General features: G+C 41.4%; 1 protein-coding gene across 1 annotated transcript in view; it reads right to left on the bottom strand.

The window, feature by feature from the left end:
• parp8 (poly (ADP-ribose) polymerase family, member 8) overlaps positions 1-21,039 on the bottom strand; it is a 361,099-nt gene that overhangs the window by 109,499 nt on the left and 230,561 nt on the right. The window contains exons 10-12 of the mRNA XM_043688244.1: positions 20,899-20,965; positions 19,624-19,752; positions 9,034-9,589 (exon numbers count right to left, since the gene is read on the bottom strand). Coding sequence (XP_043544179.1) covers positions 9,034-9,589; positions 19,624-19,752; positions 20,899-20,965 — 752 coding nt within the window. The remainder of the gene's footprint in view (positions 1-9,033; positions 9,590-19,623; positions 19,753-20,898; positions 20,966-21,039) is intronic.

Raw genomic sequence — 21,039 nt, 5'->3', positions numbered from 1 at the left:
TTAGATTACAGTTTAACATTTTACCTATTTGTTTTGGTGGATGTTAAAAGATTTTGTGACATTTGAAGGTAGGTAAGAGAACCTATGGTTCATGGTGAACATTCTTCCAAACTTTTAACATATGAGAGATTCAGCAGACAGTGATCTTACTGCTATTTCTTGGCTAATGGTAGTACAGATTTATGTTATATTGCCTAGAGTGGCTTGGTATCTATAGCACAGAAATAGTCTGCAGCCCAATTGGTCTCTGGTGGTGTTTATGCTCCATTTGATCTTCTCACCCCTCTTTATCTAACCATATCAGCATATCCTTCCATATACACAGTTAGCACACCCATATCCGAACTGTGCTGGGATATCAGATTATCTTATATGTCCATATAAATGATATTCATATCATTCTGAAAGAAGGGCATAAGAATCTGTAGTGTCAGCAAATGAGGCAAGTGAGATTGGTGAATAGCAGAGACCTGGGTGACAATCCTTAAATATTTTGCCAAAAGAATATTCAGGTTCATACGATTTTCAAACATATTCAAAAGTTGCTTTAGAGTTTTCACTCCTGAATTGGGTTTTGTGCTGTAAACAATAAATTGCTGACCGTATCAACATACAAGATTGATCAAATTTATCAGATAATAAATAATGAATTATAAAACCAAAACAGAATGCTGGATTTTGCAGTCAATAATAAGGCACTGATGTACACCACATGTCTGAAAGAAGATTCCAGAAGCACTGATTAGGCACAGAGGTAGCAGCCAATCACATTCAAGTACGTACAAAAAGGAAATTGGGAAGTCACAAGTATTTAATATCCTTCAGTTTTAAATTAAGAGTTCAGATAGTGGAATAAAACATGATTGGAATAAGATACAATCTAAAATAAATGTAAACAAAATTTTCAGAAAAAAAGAGTAATTTTTACATAATGTAGATATGATAGTCTCAAAATATAATGTTAGTTTCTTTTGCCCAAGAGAGTATTTAGCAGTCACATAAACTCAGCAGTTAATGAAAAATCCAGTTTCACCTTGTTCAACAATACCTAGATTTTACAAGTGTTTTACTGTGAGACGAAGAGCATAAATGTAGAGGTTCTCAACAATTCATAGACATTCCAGTCTAGCCACTCTCCCCTACAACAAGGGCATCTTGGAAATGACTACCAGACTACTCAGACCTCTTGGCACCATGGTAGCCCACTAATACACTAAAACATCAGCTAATGAACTTTAAAGACCCTATACAGACAAGCAAGGCTAATATAATTTACAAAATACCTTGCAAGAACTGTAACAAACACTACATTGGACAAACTGGCAGAAAATTAGCCACCAGGATACATGAACATCGACTAGCCACAAAACGACATGACCCTCTCTCACTAGTATCCTCACATACAGATAAGGAAGGACACCACTTCGACTGGGAAAACACATTCATCCTAGGGCAAGCCGACAGAGACATGAACGAGAATTCCTAGAAGCATGGCATTCCAACCGGAACTCTATCAACAAACACATCGACTTGGATCACATTTACCACCACTTGTGAAAAAGAACAGGAAATGGCATCACCACAGGAAATGACACCACTCTCCCAAGGAAACCTAAACACATAAATAGACAGCAGGCCATACTACCAGTGCTTCATCCGGAGGCTCACTGTTGATGTCATCTGGTATGATGACGAAACATCTGAAAACAAACCTTCTAGTTCAGTGAGCAAACCTACATCCATATTACAGTGATTACTGTCTTAGCATATCTCAACACAGCATCATCTTGAGAATAATAGAATCATTGACTGTAACTTCTGGGTTTTTGTTTTATTCTGCTGTCAATTCTAGCAGTTTTCTGTTTCGGTAGAATGACGGCAAACTCATTCACCATCGTCATCACTAGCTACCTGATAAATAAGCAGAACTCTGAAAGCTTGCAATTTCAAATAAACCTGTTGGAATATAACCTGGTGTTGTGTGATTTTCAACTTTATCCACACTAGTCCAACACTGGCACCTCCATTTCATCATCACCATTGACAAATCAAGGCCAATACTGGAGAATCATGCAATGGGATAATGGCAAGGATTCTATAAAAATGAGCATTTGAATAAAATTGCCTGTTAAGGAGTGTTGTAGTAGTGTCCCGACCTCTATGACAGACCTGTATTCAAGTCTCACTTGTTCCGGATGTGTTCGCTAACATCATTTAACAGGCTAGTTATGAAAATATAAAATTGCTTGGTCATTTAAACCTTGCAATATCCTATGTCAGTGATGAAACCGAACTGGAGTACAAAATACCTAATATTCCAACATCCCAGCAGCAATTTCAAAGACACTACAAAAATAGAGATCTAGTTTTCTTTCTCATTTGAGAAACTCTACATGCTCCCATGTTAGAGCCCAGTCTGTCCTATCTAATACAGAGCAGCTGCTAATGCTGATGCTTTAGAATCTCAGTCAGCGTTTTGCTCACAGCAGCAAATGAGTTTCCCTGCAGAGATAGCAAGAATTTGTAGTGGTGCTGACTGTGTGCACAGCATTTTGCGCAACAGTATCTGTGAGACCAGCCAAAAAAGATTCTGTTGTAGACAGAGACAAAGCATAGACCAGTGGTTTGCCAGTAAAGTAATTGCAAGGAGCAAATGTTTTAAGGGCAATAAGGATCGATGTGAAAACTGAGTAAGACAGTTTGAAATGATTTTATTAATAGTATGAGATAAGAACTGTGGAGTAGAGATTCAGCTGAACATAAACCAGTGATGCAAATTTTGTACAATTAATTCTCAGGGTTTCAGATGTCACTGGCAAGGTGAATATTTATTGTCCATCTGTTGGCGTTTTCCTATAGATGGAGGTGGGCCTTTTTGAAAGACAATTGACTGGTCAGATCACTTTAAAGAGCAAGGCTCACATGCATTGTCTTGAGACTTTGGGGGAAATTTTAACATTAAAAAATGGTGGATATAAGCTGAATGGGAAGGGGTTAGTGTCTGAGACATCCGTTTCCTGACCCAATATACCATCAACCCATCCAATATTTGATTTTAACTGAGACTTGAAGTTGGGCAGGCAGGAACAAACTCAAATGTGATGGAATAGAACTCTAAATATCAAGTGCTCACCTCTCTTCTCTAATCAATCTCTCAGTCTGGCTGAGAGGGATCAGCTTGGGACAGGCCAAGCCGGGAGGGGTCAGTCAGGGACAGGCTAGGCCGGGAGGGGTCAGCCTGGGACAGGCCAGGCCAGGAGGGGTCAGTCTTGGACAGGCTGGGCCGGGAGGGGTCAGTCTGGGACAGGCCAGGCCAGGAGGGGTCAGTCTTGGACAGGCCAGGCCAGGAGAGGTCAGTCTGGGACAAGTCGGGCCGGGAGGGGTCAGTCTGGTATAGGCCAGGCCAGGCCGGGAGGGGTCAGCCTGGGACAGGCCGGTCCAAGAGAGGTCTTTCTGGGACATGCCGGGTCAGGTGGGTTCTGTCTGGGACAGGCCGGGCCGAGAGAGGTCTTTCTGGGACAGGCTGGGCTGGGAGGGGTCTGTCTGGTACAGGCTGGGCCGGGAGAGGTCTGTCTGGGACTGGCCAGGCTAGGGCCAGACCAGGAGTGGTTGGTCTGGGACAGGCCGGGTCAGACTGGAATATGTGAGGTTGGGTGAACTCCACTATTCCTTTCATCCCTGCTATGGAACCATGGTGTAGACTAAGATGTGATGGGAGGGAGATGATGTAAGAGACTCATTCAGGGTGACAATGCACAGTATAATTTGACACATTTCTAAGTATTTCACTGTTTTCACCTTATATCTGTTTGAGACTGTTTAGCCCCGAATGTAACTGTGCCAGAATGATGCCTAACTTCATAACCACGGAGGCTGCACCATGAAATATGTTGAGACATGTCTTTCCCATTAGTTTTAGTGGATGGAATTGATGCGCTGACCATGAGTGATGTAACCAGACAGACCTGGAAGAGAAAGGCCCAGATCTCTGACTGAGGCCTGGACATAGCCCAACCATAATAAAAAACAGGAAAAGGCCCTTCGGCTCACAAAACTTTTGCCGACTAATGATGGCTTTGTAAACTTGTAAACTTTGCCTCGACACTGTCCATATCCCTCAATTCTGTTTTTGGATTAGTGGTGCTGGAAGAGCACAGCAGTTCAGGCAGCATCCGAGGAGCAGCAAAATCGACTTTTCGGGCAAAAGCCCTTCTTATTCCTGATGAAGGGCTTTTGCCCAAAACATCGATTTTGCTGCTCCTCGGATGCTGCCTGAACTGCTGTGTTCTTCCAGCACCACTAAACCAAAATCTGGTTTCCAGCATCTGCAGTCATTGTTTTTACCTCCCTCAATTCTGTGCCAATCTTTGTATCTGTCAAGATGCCTCTTAAATATTGCTATTGTATTCGCCTCTACCACCTCCTCTGGCAGCACATTCCAGACACTTATCACCCTCTACGTAAAACAATGCTTCTCACATTTCCTTTAAGATTTCCCCTTTTTACCCTAAACCTATGTCCCCTCATAATTGACATTGCTACCTTGGGAAAAAGACTCAAACTATCCATTCTGTCCACACCTCTCATAACTTTGTAAACTTTTATCAAGTCACTCCTCAGCCTCTGACATTCAAGCGAAACCAAAGTATGCCCACTCTCTCCTCATAGTTATTACCTTCCATACCAGGCAATACCCTGGCAAATCATTTCTGTAGGAGAAAGTGAGGTCTGCAGATGCTGGAGATCAAAGTTGAAACTTTATTGCTGGAACAGCACAGCAGGTCAGGCAGCATCCAGGGAACAGGAGATTCGACGTTTCGGGCACAGGCCCTTCTTCAGGAATGAGCAGAGAGTGTTCAGCAGGAGAAGATAAAAGGTAGGGAGGAGGGACTTGGAGGAGGGGCGTTGGAAATGTGATAGGTGGAAAGAGGTCAAGGTGAGGGTGATAGGTCGGAGTAGGATGGAGGCGGAGAGGTCAAGAAGAAGACTGCAGGTCAGGAAGGGGGTGCCGGGCTGGAGGGATCCGGCTGAGACAATGTGGGGGGAGGGGGGATGAAGAAACTGGTGAAGTCCAAGTTCATCCCCTGTGGTTGGAGGGTTCCCAGTCGGAAGATAAGACGCTCCTCCTCCGACCGTCGGGTTGTTGTGGTTTGGCGGTGGATGAGTCAATGACCTGCATATCCTTGGTGGAGTGGGAGGGGGAGTTGAAATGCTGTGGTACAGGTTGGTTGGGTTGGTTCGTCCGGGTGGCCCAGAGGTGCTCTCTGAATTGCTCCGCAAGTAGGCGGCCTGTCTCCCCAATATAGAGGAGGCCACACCGGCTGCAGCGGATGCAGTAGATGATGTGGGTGGAGGTGCAGGTGAATCTGTGGTGGATATGGAAGTTTCCTTTGGGGCCTTGGAGAGAAGTGAGGGGGGAGGTGTGGGCGCAAGTGTTGCACCTCCTGCGGTTGCAAGGGAAGGTGCCGGGAGTGGATCTGACAAGGGAGTCGCGGAATCATTTCTGTACCCTCTCCAAAGCCTCCACATCCTTCAGGTAGTGTGGCAACCAGAAGTATGCACAATATTCCAAATGGGGCCTAACTCTAGTTCTACACAGCTGCAACATGACTTACCAACCTTTATACTCTAAGACCAGATTGAGGAAGACAAGCATGCCGTATGCCTTCTCCTAATCCATCTAATTCACTTGAGTTGCCAGTCTCAGGGAACTGAAGATCCCTCTGTATGCTAATTCTTCTGCCATTTACTGTATACTTCCCTCCTGCATTAGACCTTCCATTTTGACCCTTGCATAACTATTTAATTCAAATTAAATTTCTACTGAATTAATTCAGCAGTATTAAATTCTCACTAAAAAGTACTGAATACATCAATCTGTAAACAACAGTCTCGGTGCTACTCTAGACCCCAATATTGTACTACCAATAGCCTAAATCCCACTACTCTAAAACATTATGGGTATGAAAATCAATGGCAATTGAATGTTAAAATTTTTTTTTAAAAATCACCTGCCCACTGCATACCAATTAGAAGCCCTTATGTCCAAAATGTTCATTTTCAACTTGTGATGTCATGAAGTGCATGTCCCATGATTCTCGCCATGTAATTGGTCAAGGTAGGATTGTTACTCAAAACTAGGTCCAAAATGCCCTGCCCTGATCTGGTCACTGTCCCCTCCCTCCAGACTCTCTTGTTATGCTTCCTGGCTAGTGTCAAGGCTTCCTGGCTACTCAAAACTAGCAGTCATGGCGAAACCATTGACTTCACCCAGAATCCTCCTCGGTCACTTCTCATGGTATTCTATGATCTTCCTCCTCTTGAGCACCAGATCCTCTGCAATCCTCTTCTCAGTCATGGTGGCTGCACTAAGCTATTGCAGAATCCTCCTCGATTGCTTCTCACCAACACTCTCAGTGATCACATTAGCACTATCTCCCCCACGCGGTGCTTTAAGAAACCTCAGTACTGACTACGACCTGTTCCCTTAACTACAGAAGGTGGAACCCTTGACTGAGACCTGACCAGGGCTTTTTCCTTGGATTGGCATCAGAGGCTGTGACCTTCTAATGGATGGGTGCCTCAATGTTCTTTGCTGAGGCTGATTTCTGTAAAGCATTGAGATTTGGTTGTTTTCTGCAGATGCAGAGGGTTTGCCATATGAACTACTGTGATATGGAATAGGTCTGAGATTGACATTGTACACCACTGTATGCCCCCTAGATTGAGGACTACTGACCAGCAAGACAAGCTTCCTGGTTGTGTGATTGTGCTAATTGGGAGAAAATGAGGACTGCAGATGCTGGAGATCAGAATCGAAAAGTGTGGTACTAGAAAAGCATAGCCGGTCAGGCAGCATTTAGGAGCAGGAGAGTCGACGTTTCGCGTTGGATTCCTAATGAAGAGATTATGCTCAAAATGTCAACTGTCCTGGTCATCGGATGCTGCCTGATCGTCTGTGTCTTTCTAGCGCCACACTTGAAAATTTGAATGGCAAATTGAGGGAAGACGTGAATACTACATACATGCAGTGGGCGCTAAGTGACTGTGCATGAAGAGAGCAAGTAAGGAGTCCTGAGTCAAAGTCTGGTACAATCACTGAGCTGGGTATCTATCTTTGTGTGTAAATAGTCCCTGCAGCAGACTATCAATTCTACCTGCTAGTGCACCCTTCAATTCAAGTCTATGCATCCTGATCATTCTGCAAGTGTATTGGAGATCACAAGGGGTTGACAAATGTTGGATGCCAATGTGTGCTGAACAGGCTGTGCCTGGCTGGTGCTCATGGAGCATGCCCTGGTTCTGAGCTACATTGAGGCTCCTTGCAGCCAGTGGTGAACTGAAATCATCAGGTACCCACATGGCTTCCATGTCAAGACTTGCCAACTTCTAGCTTACAGTTATAGAGGGCTACAGCACATAAAAAGGCCCTTCAGCCCATCAAGTTTGCATTAGTCAAAAATGACCAACAAACTGTTCTAATCCCATTTTTAAGCACTTGGCCCAGTGTTTTACATTCCTTGGTCATGCAGGGCTATGTCCAAATACTTTTTAAATGTTACAAGGGTTTCTGCCTCTATCCTCCTCACAGGTAGTCAGTTCCTATTTCTACCATTCTCTGAGTGAAAAGAGTAAATTTTCCCTAGGTCTCCTGTAAACCCTCCTCAAGGAGAAAAGATGTTTCCAGTCTGCCCCGTCCATGCCCCAAGACGTGTTTGTTCATATTAGAAGTGAAATATTAATGAGGTGAGTTAAGCTGTTAATAAGGCAGTTTAACAAGCTCTAATCTCCCTTAATAGGCACCTCACTACTGCCCAGTGTGAAACTTACTATCCCATCCAGCACAGCGAGTCAGTAGACTCTTGTCCAATTTTACTACAAATCTCACTGAGCTCACATTGCCTGTCCAACAAGAACTGGTGGCAATGAGCTACCAGACAGCTACCAGTGACAACCATTTCTAACTGCTGGCCACAATCAGAATACTGAGAGTACCAAATTCATCTGCACTCCCACAATGCCCTGCTCCCCCCACCACCCCCTTTCCCCACTCCAAGAAAATAGGAGAATTATTGCTCTCTAATGGTGCCAGTAACTGGTTGGCTACCATTTTTTCCAGTCTGGCTCCCTCTGGGGATTCTGTCAGATGCCCTGCTGCAGACAAATTTGACTCATTATCGTAGTGTTTCTTTATTGGCTTTTCACTTAAAGGGACTGTTTGAAACATGTGACCTTTGTTTCACTTATTTGTCAAGTTCTAAAAGAATAATTGGTCAAGGCAACAGTATTTCTCATCAATTCCATTGAAGGGAACATGGGCTCCAACAAAACTTGAGAAATGATACTCAACAGCATTAACTTTAATTGTCCTTTTCTCCTGTGCCTCTTGAATTTATCTGAAGCTCCTATAACTGAACTCAAAACTATCCTCTTAATTTCTCCTCCCATTTAAAATAATTCGACCCTTAATGTTTCTAACTCTGTGCAGTTCAATTACTATTTGCCCAAGTCTCTGAATGATACTGTGTATATGTCAATAGAAGAGATTCTTGTTATTGAAAAGAAATGGCCAAGGTCAGGCTTTTTGCAGAGAGTTTCTGTCAGTCGACATTCCAAACAGCAGCTCAATTGTGACCTCCCAAGTTCAACTGTGAATATTCTGTGGTAGTGAAGGAACTGGCTTCATACTCTTGGGATACATGATTCAGAGAACATCAACAATAATAATGTTTTAAAGCTATAGATAGGTCTGCTTAGGTTAAGAATATTCCCTGTGTATGCAGCACAGATCTAGATCCAGTGTAAAACCACTGCAATATTAATAAGTGTAGTTTTTAACTTCAAAACTGTAAGTTAATTTTGAACTAGACCACGGTGGCATTCATCCTGAATATAAATGTTTAGATCAGATGAACTCACTTTGCGCTCCTCCACCTTTCCTTCAAGTTCATCTTTGAAATGTATGAAATGTCATCCTTAAAATCACATTCCGGAAAACATAAAGAGAAAAGTGAAAATTAGAGATATACGTACTGTAGGCTGTGATGAAGAGGAAGGCGCTAATATGCCAATAAGACCTGAGGTAAGTGAGAGTCTTCTACCCTCAGAAGTGGGTTCTTTACATAGCTCCGTTTTACCCACTTTGGCATTGCTAGAGTAGGATCTGCTCAGCAGTTTGTGGTGTTTCAGTCCATCTGAGTCCTCTGTCTTCAAAGTGCTGGAGCATGATTTGCTCAGCAGCTTATGAGGCTTTGGGGCACTGTTGTGCTCACATCTGGGATCTCCAGAACATGTCCTGCTCAGCAACTTATGGGGCTTCAAAGGAAGATTTTCATCTAGCCTCATAGTAGCAGAGCATGACCGACTTAAAAGTTTATGTGGCTTTGTAGAATTAGCCTGTTCAGCTCTGGGGTCACTGGTGAAGCTACGGCCAAGAGGTTTGTGGGGTTTGGAGTCACAGCCATCTTCCACCTTGATAGCATTTGAACAGCTCCTCTTTAACAGTTTCTGAGACTTGGTAATTCCATCCTGCTCTGGTTTCAACTTTGATTTGCTTTTGCCACATCCAGGTGGAGGATAACTTGGCGACCTAGAATTGAGGCAATGCTACATTCAGTTTTAAGTTAACCTATGTCTACATGTGGACAGAAACTATCATGAGACTTTTGCATATATTCAAACATGGATTAATTACAGCATATGAATCTAGTACATGTGGCTTAAATAACAATACTTATACGTTATAAATTAGAATAATGCACATTACTTAAGCCTGAAAGCAGCTGACTTGTAGATACCAAGGTTCTGAACAATGAATGGATCCCAAATATGCAAAAGTAGGAGCAGAATTGGTCCATTTGATCCCTTGAACCTCCTCTGCCATTCAATAAGATAGTGACTGATCTGTTTGTGTTTTAAATTCCACATTCTCATCTATTCCTGATGACTCTTAATCTCATAGCCGAACATAAATCTTTATCTTAAAAAAAATTCAATGACCCCACTTCCAGCATTTTCTGAAGCAGAAAATTCCAAAGTTGCATAACCGTCTGAGGAAAACATCCTCATCTCTGTCCTAAAGGGGAAATCCCTACTTTTAAAACAATGTGCCCTAATTCTGGACTGGCCCACAAGAGGAAACATTCTTCCTACCTCTACCTTGGCAAAACCATTCAAATCACCCATCAGTCTTCTAAACTGCAGTTAAAATAAGCCCTGACTATCTTCAGAAGAAAGCCTACTCATACCAGGGTTCAATCTAGTAAATCTTCTCTGAACCATCACCAATGAACTTGCATCCCAAAATAACTGGATGGGGATGGAAAGAGTACACACTATTTGAAATGTGTTCTCACCATAGCCCTGCAAAGCTGAAGCATACATCCTTAGTTTTATGTTCCAAATTCCTCTTATAATAAAGATGAGCACCCTATTAGCCTTCTTGATTCTGTGCTATACATGAATATTAAATTTTATGGATCATGCACTGAAACACCTAAATCCCTCTGTATTTTGAAATTCTGCAGTAATTCTCAATTTCATTAATACTCTGCTTTTTTATTCTTCCTACCAAAGTGAATAACTTCATATCCTCATATTCACCCACACATTAATCCATCTTCCAGATTTTTGACCATTTACTAAATCTGCATAGCTTCTAGGATTCTACTCAACATTGCCCTGCCAATCAAATAAAGGTTTATACATATCATGTTTTCTGTCATTCAGACAACTTCCTACCTCGTCTTCTAAACTGAAAGTGAAGTGTCATCTTAAGTGTCCCCATCAAACACTTCCAGGACAGGTATAGCACAGGGTTAAATACAGTGTAAAACTCTGTCAAAGTGAAAGGAAAGCTCCTTCTAGACTGTCCCCATCTATTTAAGCTGATATATTATCCCCCAGACCAGGGGCTTTTGTTTTCTGCAATAATTTTTGATACGTTTACTGGAAACTTTAGTACATCTGCACACCCCCCTTTAACCAAAATAAATGCTACTCCTTCAAGTAACTGCAACAATTGGTTAAATAGGATTTCCCTTGGACAAAATCATTCTGACTCTTCCTGATTACCCTGAGTTTTTCAAAGTGCCCAGTTATAATTTTGCCTTCCACATATCAGATGTCAAGCTAACTGGCCTATACTATTCAGTTTTCTACCTCCCTTCTAAAGGTGTTATACTTGCTATTTTCCAGTGAGATGGAGCCTTTCCTGAATCCTGGGAATTTTTGAACATTATCATCACAAGTACTACCTCATTAGCAAGCTTTTTTAAGACCCTAACACCTGGAGACTTGTCAAGCCATAGCTTTACCAGGTTTCTTCATATCATCCCTGATGATGACTATCATTTCACTAGCTTCCTTCTCCATTCCACTGCCTGATTCATAGCAATCATTGGAATGTTATTTGTTTCATTTGTACTTGTGGTGAAGCCATCTATCTATCAGTAACTCCCTATCCTCACAGATCAGAGGACCAACAGACACTTGATTGACACTTTTCCTTTTGAAATATCTGTACAAATTCTTGCTTTGTTTTTACAGTCTGAACTAAATCCAAACTCTAATTCCTTCCTCCAGATTAACCTTTTAGGCATTCTCCACCATTCTTTATATTTTGCACAGTTATATCCTTTTTTTCCTTAAGTCTGTTGCTTTCCCTAATTTCTTTAGTTAACAGTGGATGGTGGATCCTCTCTCTTGTTCCTTTTTCCTTTGTGTTAGGAATATGCTTAATCTGAATATTCTGAAATATCCACTCAAATGTTTGACACTATGTCTTTATTAATTTATCCACAAGTCAAGTATGCCAGTTCACTTCAGCTTTCATGTCGAACATAGATGCCCTTATTTAGGTTTAAAATATAGGTCTTCCTCACAATATTCTACTTTGGAAACTGGATGTAATAGCTGAAAATGTGTTGCTGGAAAAGCGCAGCAGGTCAGGCAGCATCCAGGGAACAGGAGAATCGACGTTTCGGGCATAAGCCCTTCTTCAGGAATTCCTGAAGAAGGGCTAATGCCCGAAACGTCGATTCTCCTGTTCCCTGGATGCTGCCTGACCTGCTGTGCTTTTCCAGCAACACATTTTCAGCTCTGATCTCCAGCATCTGCAGTCCTCACTTTCTCCTCCAACTGGATGTAATATCCAATCATATTATGATTGATGCTTCATAAAGATGCCTTAGCTCTGAGGCAATTAATTAATCCTTTCACATTACACAATACATAACTCAACAGGTCAGTACATTTACTTCACTGATTGCCTCTGATGACAAGAATGCTAATGAAGTAACTGGCCTACCAAACGTATCAATGAGAGGCACTGACACTTTCACTGGGAGGAGTAATGTTGAGTCACCTTCAACAGTTAGGTGCTGGAAATTACATCAGGTTTGAATGTTGGTGGGCTGAGCTCTTAAATCAGTGTGGATTTGACATCTTCCTCCAGAAACTGTAGCCTTATAAGCTAGCTAGAATGTTCAACTTTTCAGAGGAACTGTATATTCAGTTGTATTAATGATAAATTCATGAAATGATCACATGATTAGAAATGTTATAGATGAGCAATGATGTAATGGATAGAGGAATTGCAGTTGTTGAATAAACAGAGAAGCTATATGTTGACTTTCAAACCAGCCAGATATTTAAAGTTAATTGGATTGTGCCTCATTATTACAGACAGATGCATATGAATATTTCAACAAGCATGAAATTTGAGCTTTACAACATTTAATCTTGTTCACGTTGGGGTATTATTGGGTGGGGCATAGTGAAGCCAGCTGAGCAGATGAAAGTACAATACTTCCTGTGACACATTAGTGCCACTATGATTCTCGAGGACCTGAGGACTGCTAACATCAAACTACTGTTTAAAAATGGAGAACAATATAGATTGAGTAATTATAAACCAGTCAATCTGAACTCAATTCATGGGAAAATTATTGGGAAAAAATATGAGGGACAAGTGTTAATCAGCAATCAGAAAGTCACAGATTAAGTACGGTCATTTAACATGGATTTATGAAGGGAAGTTTGTTTCTGATTAATCTGATTGAGTCTTTTGAACTGTAATAAGGGGGAGGCCAAAGAGGGTCGGATGGTTGAATAATTTTACTAATTTTTAGCAAGGCCTTTGATAATGTCTTCTACAGAAGATTGGTTAGAAAGGTAAGAATTGAAGGGGATTCAAAGCAAAGTGATCAGCTGGATCCAGTAAAATTGGCTCAGAGAGAGGAAGGCTGTTTCCAATGGGCGCAGTGCTAAGTTCTTGCTTTTTGTGGTATCTGTAGATGATTTAAACAAACATTGGAATCACAATTAAGAAGTTTTCAGATGAAACAAAACTTTGTATTATGTTTGAAAGTGAAAAACAAAGCTGCAGTAATATATAAATGGATTGGTCAGGTGAGGAGCAAACTAGTAAATAGAATTTGTTCTGTGGAAGTGCAAGGCCATGCCTTTTTTGGAGGGTAAACGAGGCAAGGAAATATAATAGTTGGACAGTGATTAATATAGAGGTATAGCGGGACATTTGAGTGCATATCATCTTATTCCCAAAGCTAGCAGGACAGGTGGCTAGGTAATTAAAACCATATACAGGAAACTTTTCTTTATGAGGGAATGACAGCACAGTGGTTATGGTCTTGCACTAGCAATTCAGGGGCATGGTCTGTTGATCTCGGGATATGAATTCAAATATTATTAAGGCAGCTGGGAAATTTAATTGCAGATAAAGAGAGAAATCTGGAATAAAAAAAGTTTTTATTCAGCAATGGTTTCATGAAACTAGAAGATAGTCATAAAGCCATGATGTCCTTTATGGAAAGAAATTTGTTGCTCTTACCTAATCCGGCCTACACATGACTTCAAACCTATAGCAATGTATCAATGCTCTCAAATGACCTAGCAAGCCACTCAGTTGTACCAAATGGTTCTGAAAAAATCCAGCAAGATTAAAATCAGATATATTGCCCAGCATCACACCAAGGGTGCACCTCCAAAACTCTGGCTGATAGTGCAATAAGGTGATGCACCACCATTTGTGCAAGGTAATTTAGGAATAGGCATTGTCAAGGGTTCACACATTCTGCAAAAATGATAATAAATAAAAATAACTGAGGCGGAGATTGGAAGCTATCCTGAAACTATTTAAAATGCTAATTTAGCCATAGCTAAAATAGAGCATACAGTTCTGCTCATCACATTACAGGAAGAATATGGTCACAATTACGTACATTTTTGGAATCCATATTATAGGAGGGATTTGAATGCAGTGGAGAGAGTGCAAAGGAGATTTACAAGAATACTACCTTGGTTTGAGAGCACGGTGGCTCAGTAGATAGTGGTCTCAAGGCACTAGGGAACCAGGTTCAATTTAACCCTCAGGAAACTGCCTGTGTGGAGTTTGCACATTCTCCCCCTGACTGCGTAGGTTTCCTCTGTGTGCTTTGGTTTCCTCTCACAGTCCAAAGACGTGCAGGTTAGGTGGATTGGCCATATTAAAATAGCCAAAGTGTCCAGGGATGTGCAGGTTAGGTGGATCACCCATGGAAAATGCAGGATTACAGGAATGGAGTGGATCTGGGTGGGATGCTCTTTGGAGGGTCAGTGTGGACTCGGTGGGCCAAATGGTCTGCTTCCATACTGTAGGAATTCTATGATTCCAAGAGAGATTGGATAGACTGGTGCTGTTTTCCTTGGAGCAGAGGAGACTGAGGTGGATATAAATCAGAAATATAAAATTACAAGGGACATAGATAGGATAGACAGAAAGAGACATTTCCTCTTGGTGGGAGGATCAATGGGCATAATTTTAGGGTGAAGGTCAGGAGGTTAGGGAGGATGTGAGGAAAGACCTTTTGCCCATAGGGCATTGAGAATCTGGAATTGATTGCCTACAATAGTGATAGAGACAGAAACTCTCATTGTATTTAAGAAGTATTTAGAAGTGCACTTGTGATGCCAAAGCATAAAAGGCTATGGGCCAAGAGCCAGAAAAAAGGATTGGGATATTGTGCGCTTGTTTTTGACCTACACAGGCTTGATGGGCTAAAAGGCCTTTTCCTGAGCTGTGGAATTCTATAACTCAATGACAATGGATAATACCAAGAGTAGAGAATTTTGCCCTTGAGGAAAGGTGGGATAAGCTGGGCTGTTTTGTTTGGAACAGAAGAGATTGAGATTTACGTTAGCTACATGAAACTATGGATTGAATTATGTGGCTAAATGCAAGTTGCCTAGAGTTTAGACTTGTTATTCATGCTGTAAGGCCAAGTGAATTCTCTTACTGCATCTTAAATTTAATTTATATTTCAGCCCTTTTAGCAAGCATACATGCAATGTCTGGCCAATCTTACTACACACTGTTACCAGAAAAACTTGACACTCACCAGAGATCCTGCAATTGACTGGAATCCCTGGTGCTGACACCATATTCTAAAGCCTGTTGTGCACCCAGACAAGCACTGTTAACCTGGAGCTGCCCTGCACTATTCCTGATATTTGTCCCAGAAATAGCAGACATGGGGAATTGCCTCGCCACTTTAGAGACATGGTCTTGGAGCACCTGCTGGACATAGTGGTGCACTAATGGGACTTCCTCTCCCCCCAGGATCAACCGTGAAAGCCACTACGCCAGATCATGTCTGCCTGGCCTGAGGTTGCCACTCAGGTTAGAGAAGTTTCAGCTGTCTGGAGTAATGCCATACACTGTCAGAAGAGGATTGATTTTCTTCTCAACTGTGCAAGCAGGGAATGCTGCTCAATGAAACAACAGCATAGCAGCATTACTAAGTCAATACTTTGTTTCTGTCTTAACCAAATGGGAAGATGATGCCAATGGCCTCATTGAAAGGATGGGTATTGAGCAACTGAGCAGCATAGTAATAAATATAGAAGCGGTGCTACAGGCTGGTAGTCCTTCAGGCAAATTAGTAGCCAGGCTGGATGGGATACATCCTAGCTTGCTAAGAGAGATAAGAGAGCAAATCGTGGAGCCGTTGATAAAGCCTTTCTGGAGGCTTGCAACTTGAGGATTGCAAGTGTGACACCATTGTTCAATAAAGGGTCAAAGGTTAAACCAGAAAACTGCAGACCTGTCAGCTAATGAGAAAACTGATGGAGAGTATATACTGGATAAGATAAATATACATTTAGAGAAAAATAAGCTCAAACTAGACAGTCAACATGGCTTTGTCAAGGACAGGCCATGTCTGACAAATTTAATTGAGTTCTTTGACGATGTGACACAAGCAATAGATGAGGGTAGTTGTATATTTGCACTTATGAAAAGCATTTGATATGGTATCACATGGTAGATTGGTTAGGTAATCAGAAATGTTTGCAATTGATGAGATCTTGGCACCATTAATTCTAACTTTGTTGAAAGATCAGAAACAGGGAGTGGGGATAGTTGGGCATTTCTCAGATTAGAGACGATTTGAAAGTGCCGTTGCTCAGGAATTGGTGTTGGAACCGCTGCTTTTCCTGATTTATAAAAAATTTGGAGATGGGTATTGAGGGCAAAGTCTCTAAATTTGGAAATGACAGTAAGCTAGCGAGAATAGTGAATTGTAAAGATGATACTGAGCTACTTTAGGGGGACATTGACAAGTTGGCCAAATGGGCAGATGAATTTCAATGCAGAGAAATGTGAGGTAATGCATTTTGGTGGAAGAAACCCAGAGATACAACACAGGTTCAATGGGACAAATTTAATGGGAGTACAGGAGCAGTGAGACCTCAGGGTTCACATGAATGATACTTGAAGGTGGCCAGGCAAGTTGACACAATTGTTAAGTAGGCTTATAGGATTCTTGGGTTTATAAATAGAGGCATAAAGTAGAGGCAAGAAAGTGATGCTACATCTCTACAAATCATTGGTCAGAACTCATTTGGAGTATGGTGTTCAGTTCTGAGCACCTTATTTAAGGAAGGATGTTAAAGCCCTGGCGAGAATGCATTGGAGATTAATGAGAATGATACCAGGAATGAGGGATTTTAGATACAAGGACAGTTTACATAAATTGGGCTTATTTTTCTTGGACCAGAGAAGATTAGAGGTGACCTTAATGAGGTGTTCAAAATTATGAACATTTTTGATAAGGTAAAAATGGCTATTCTGTTTCCATTAGTTAGTATGTCAGTAACTTGGGGTCACAATCTCAAGATTGTCAACAAGACAGCCACAAGTGAGATGAGGAGAAACTTCTTTACTCAGGCTTGTTAGAATTCGTAATGTGCTGCCTGGGAGAGTGGTGGAGAGGGATTCCACAGGAGGTTTCAAAAGAGGGCTTGAAATATATTTGAAAAGGATGAAATTAGAAGGCTACAGAGAGAGGGCTGGAGAATGGGACCAGCTGGGTAGCTCTTTTGGAGTCCATTGCAGACATTAAGGATTGAATGGCCTCCTTCTTTACTATAAAATTCTATAATTCTGCCAGCATAAAAGCCAATATTTTCTCTCTGATACCACACATTCACTCTCCCTCTGTTACTGGACTTATCTCCCAGCAAATCACATGCTCTATCACTTTCACTAATGCATGCAGTATCTTTCATCACTTGCTCTCATCTACCCCAACTCCTGATAGCACTAACTCTGCCTGCCCTCTGTGTGGCTTACTCACTCAGTCAGAAACCCTCCTCATCTGCATCAGCATTAAAGCTGTGCAACTTTCATCTTCTGTGATAACTGCCACACTTATTCCAGGAGGAAAAGAACCCTCAGTAGAGCAGAAAGAGTCAAGATAGGTGGTTTGGTGTCTAACTGTTGACTCCACATCCTTTATCAGCAGAGGATACTGACTCTGACTGTCTTGAATAAGGCCCAGACTAGTACTGGAAATTGCCCTTGAATTATTGTGCCAGGATCCCCTAAACAATGGTTATTTTTATTCACATATTCGATGTGGGCATCACTGGCTGGGCCAGCATTTATTGCCTATCTCATCCAATTCTACCACTGATCTCATCATAGCCCACGTCACTCAGAGACTGATAACACTCCATCCTATGAGGTTCCCAGACAGAGTGAAAATTTCCCTTATAAAATAAGTCATTAACCAGAAGGGATATAATTAAATTGGTTGGTAGAAGAAGAGGGAATTGATTTATTTACCTTAAATTCAGAGGGTGGTGAGAATCTGGAGCACACTGCCTGGAGAGTTGGTGGTGGCAGGTAAACATTCATCAGATTTAAAAAGCACTTGGTTATAGACTTGAACTGGGATTTGATGGATGAGCCACATAGTGGGTAGGATGCATAACTGCAAGGGAATCCAAGCATCCCATTCCCACTCGTTGGAAAACGGACCCTCCCATTAATTCAGCAGTGGGAATGGGCTATGCTGGGAAACTGCCTGCTGGCATTTTGAAACCTCTTCAAGATCATTACCCCTGAGTCAACTAGAAATTAATTGTTGATCATGGATTTTTATGGACTCACACTGGTTTCCAGTGTCACCTGAATGGCAACTGTGAAACCCTCTTGGACTTTCCAGCAGCCTCTTTCTTCTAAAGGCATGTGGTTCTCTGACTGAGAGACCCAGGAGTAGCAAAGGGCTACCTGTAAGAGCCAGCCCTTGCACGCGATCAGTCTTCCACCCATCACCAGCAAGCTATACCCGATGTCTCCCAACCTGCTGCACTCACTTCTCTTCAGGGATTCAGAGATGGTTCCTGTTGAAGGCCTCAGTATATCACTGGCAACAGCCAAAAATTCGGGTACCACAGGATTTCTGACCAACTGGGGTTTAATTCTTTGAAAAGCCGTCACTCTCCTCTTAAGCGTCTGATTGCATTTAAATATCATTGTGTGCCCCTTGGAGAGGTGACACAGGCTCTCTGCTAGCTCTCCCTGCATCCCTTCCACTACATACGGTCTGAGATCTTGTAACCTACAGGTTTACAGACTAGAAGCTGGAATGAAGGATGAGAATGTGTAGTTCTTTTCTCGTTAACAAGGACATAATGGATTGAAAGTTGTCAGCCTGAGGGTAGTGGGAATCTGGAATGCACTGCCTGGGAGGGAAATGGAAGTGCAAATCGCGCGACTTTTCGAACAACTGAAATGCCATAACATTCAAGGCTACGGGGCAGGTGATTATTGTGGATAAGCCAGGACAGACTTGATAGGCTGAAGGATCAAGCAACTTAGAGAGGCTCTATGATAATGAATAGCTTCCTCTCGTGCTGTAATTTTTTTATGTTTCTATGATTATTAATACAGATAATAGTATATTTACAAATATTTAAATGTGCTTTGTGAGGCTATCATCTAGTGATTGAGTGGGCGCTAAGTTATATAGAGAAAAGGGTTCACTGTATAAATGATCTAATATACTGAGAATGTGCCATGTGAGCTATATCACAATAATGTCAGATACCAAGGGACTGAGACTTGATTGAAGAAGGCATTAGCAAAACGTTGCTCTACCATACCATATCGCTGATGGACAAGAAATGTTGATAGTTTGCCTTGAGTTCAGTCCTCAGATGTCTCAAACTTACAACAATATTCTTACAAGTTGCATTTGAGATCAGAAAGTGACACATCAATGTCCAGCCTCGAAGCACAATATCAGTGGAGTTGAACTTTCCCAAAATTTGCCACATTACCTGCGCAATGATGAAAAAATGTGTAGAGGGGATTTCACTTTCTTCTCACTAATCTTTTTACCATGGGGACAGTTGAGCTTCTCTTTGCTGTTCTGTTTCCACTGATGTGTAACAAAAGTCTGCATAATTCTGTGGGAGTAATAAACTGGAAATGTCAAATTTGTTGTGGGAATGAAATATGTGTTAGTCTCTCTGCTTTCAGAACTACAATTCAGTTCCAGCTCATTAAAGCATTATTCAAGCTCCAACTTGGCGATTTATTTGTGTGTACGGCCCATCTACAATATCAAGTATTCATATCCATTCACCCACTGCAAGTAATTCTATCTGCTTATTCAAACTTATTTTTATCCAAGTTTCTGCCTCTGCTGACTCACTCCTATTGCGAGCCATTCACAGAGACTTGTGAACTGCTTCACCAGAAATCTGGACACATTTATTCAAATTTCCATTACACAGATTCTCAAAAATCAGCTCAAAAAATAGCGACAGAATAGCTATTTGTATTTTCGTGTTGCATAACTCAAGTGCAGATACTGTCTCTTTTGATAAATAAATTGTGCTACAGGACATTTCAACCAATGGGCATTTAGCTAGTTGAAATCTTGCTTGCAACTCTACTGTATGGAAAACTGCCGATATTAGGGAATTACTCAAATGCCCATAAAACATTAAGTGTTAGAGTGACAGTTGTAACACTTTCGCAACTGCAACTCATACACTGAACTACAGATCTTTTCCAAAGGCTCTGACAGATGCACAATGTCAATATAGATAGATTTAGAAACTGCTAATTATAGCCAGACAGGGTACATCTGGCATTCAGTGCTACCAGTGGTGTCTGGTGATGCTTTCTCTATCATTAATCTCAGAGCAACAATAATTTGTTTCGAAACAACACCTTCCCACAAAAACTTGCATTAATATAACATCTTTCAATGATGATAAATTACATTTATGTGACACTTTTCATGACTTCAGGATGTCTTGAGTGCACTGCAGTCAATTATGCATTTTTTAACCTATAAACATTGCATTAGTCAATCAGCAAATAGTATGGCACCATAAACAGCAAGGTAATAATGACCAAATAATCTGTTTTGCTGATGTTTGTTGAAGGATAAATATTGACCAGAACTCTAAAACGAACTATTCTGTTCTTTTTCAAAATAATGCCATTGGACTGTGGTTTAACAACTCATTTCAAAGACAGTGAATCAGACAGTGCAAGATGCTACGGAAATGTTGGTGTTGTTGCTTGTTAAAATGTCTTACTTTTTTAATTGATGTCCCAGTCCGAATCGATCCTTTGTAGATGTCTGGAAAACATCAACTGTTGGAACTGCAAAATGATAGCAGAGAGGCATAAGAAACTGTAAGAAAATGCATAAAGCACAATTGTCTTCCATGTGCTAG

The sequence above is a fragment of the Chiloscyllium plagiosum genome, chromosome 1, assembly GCF_004010195.1.
Source record: "Chiloscyllium plagiosum isolate BGI_BamShark_2017 chromosome 1, ASM401019v2, whole genome shotgun sequence".
Lineage (NCBI taxonomy): Eukaryota > Metazoa > Chordata > Chondrichthyes > Orectolobiformes > Hemiscylliidae > Chiloscyllium > Chiloscyllium plagiosum.
This window is presented reverse-complemented; position numbering and strand designations above follow the sequence as displayed.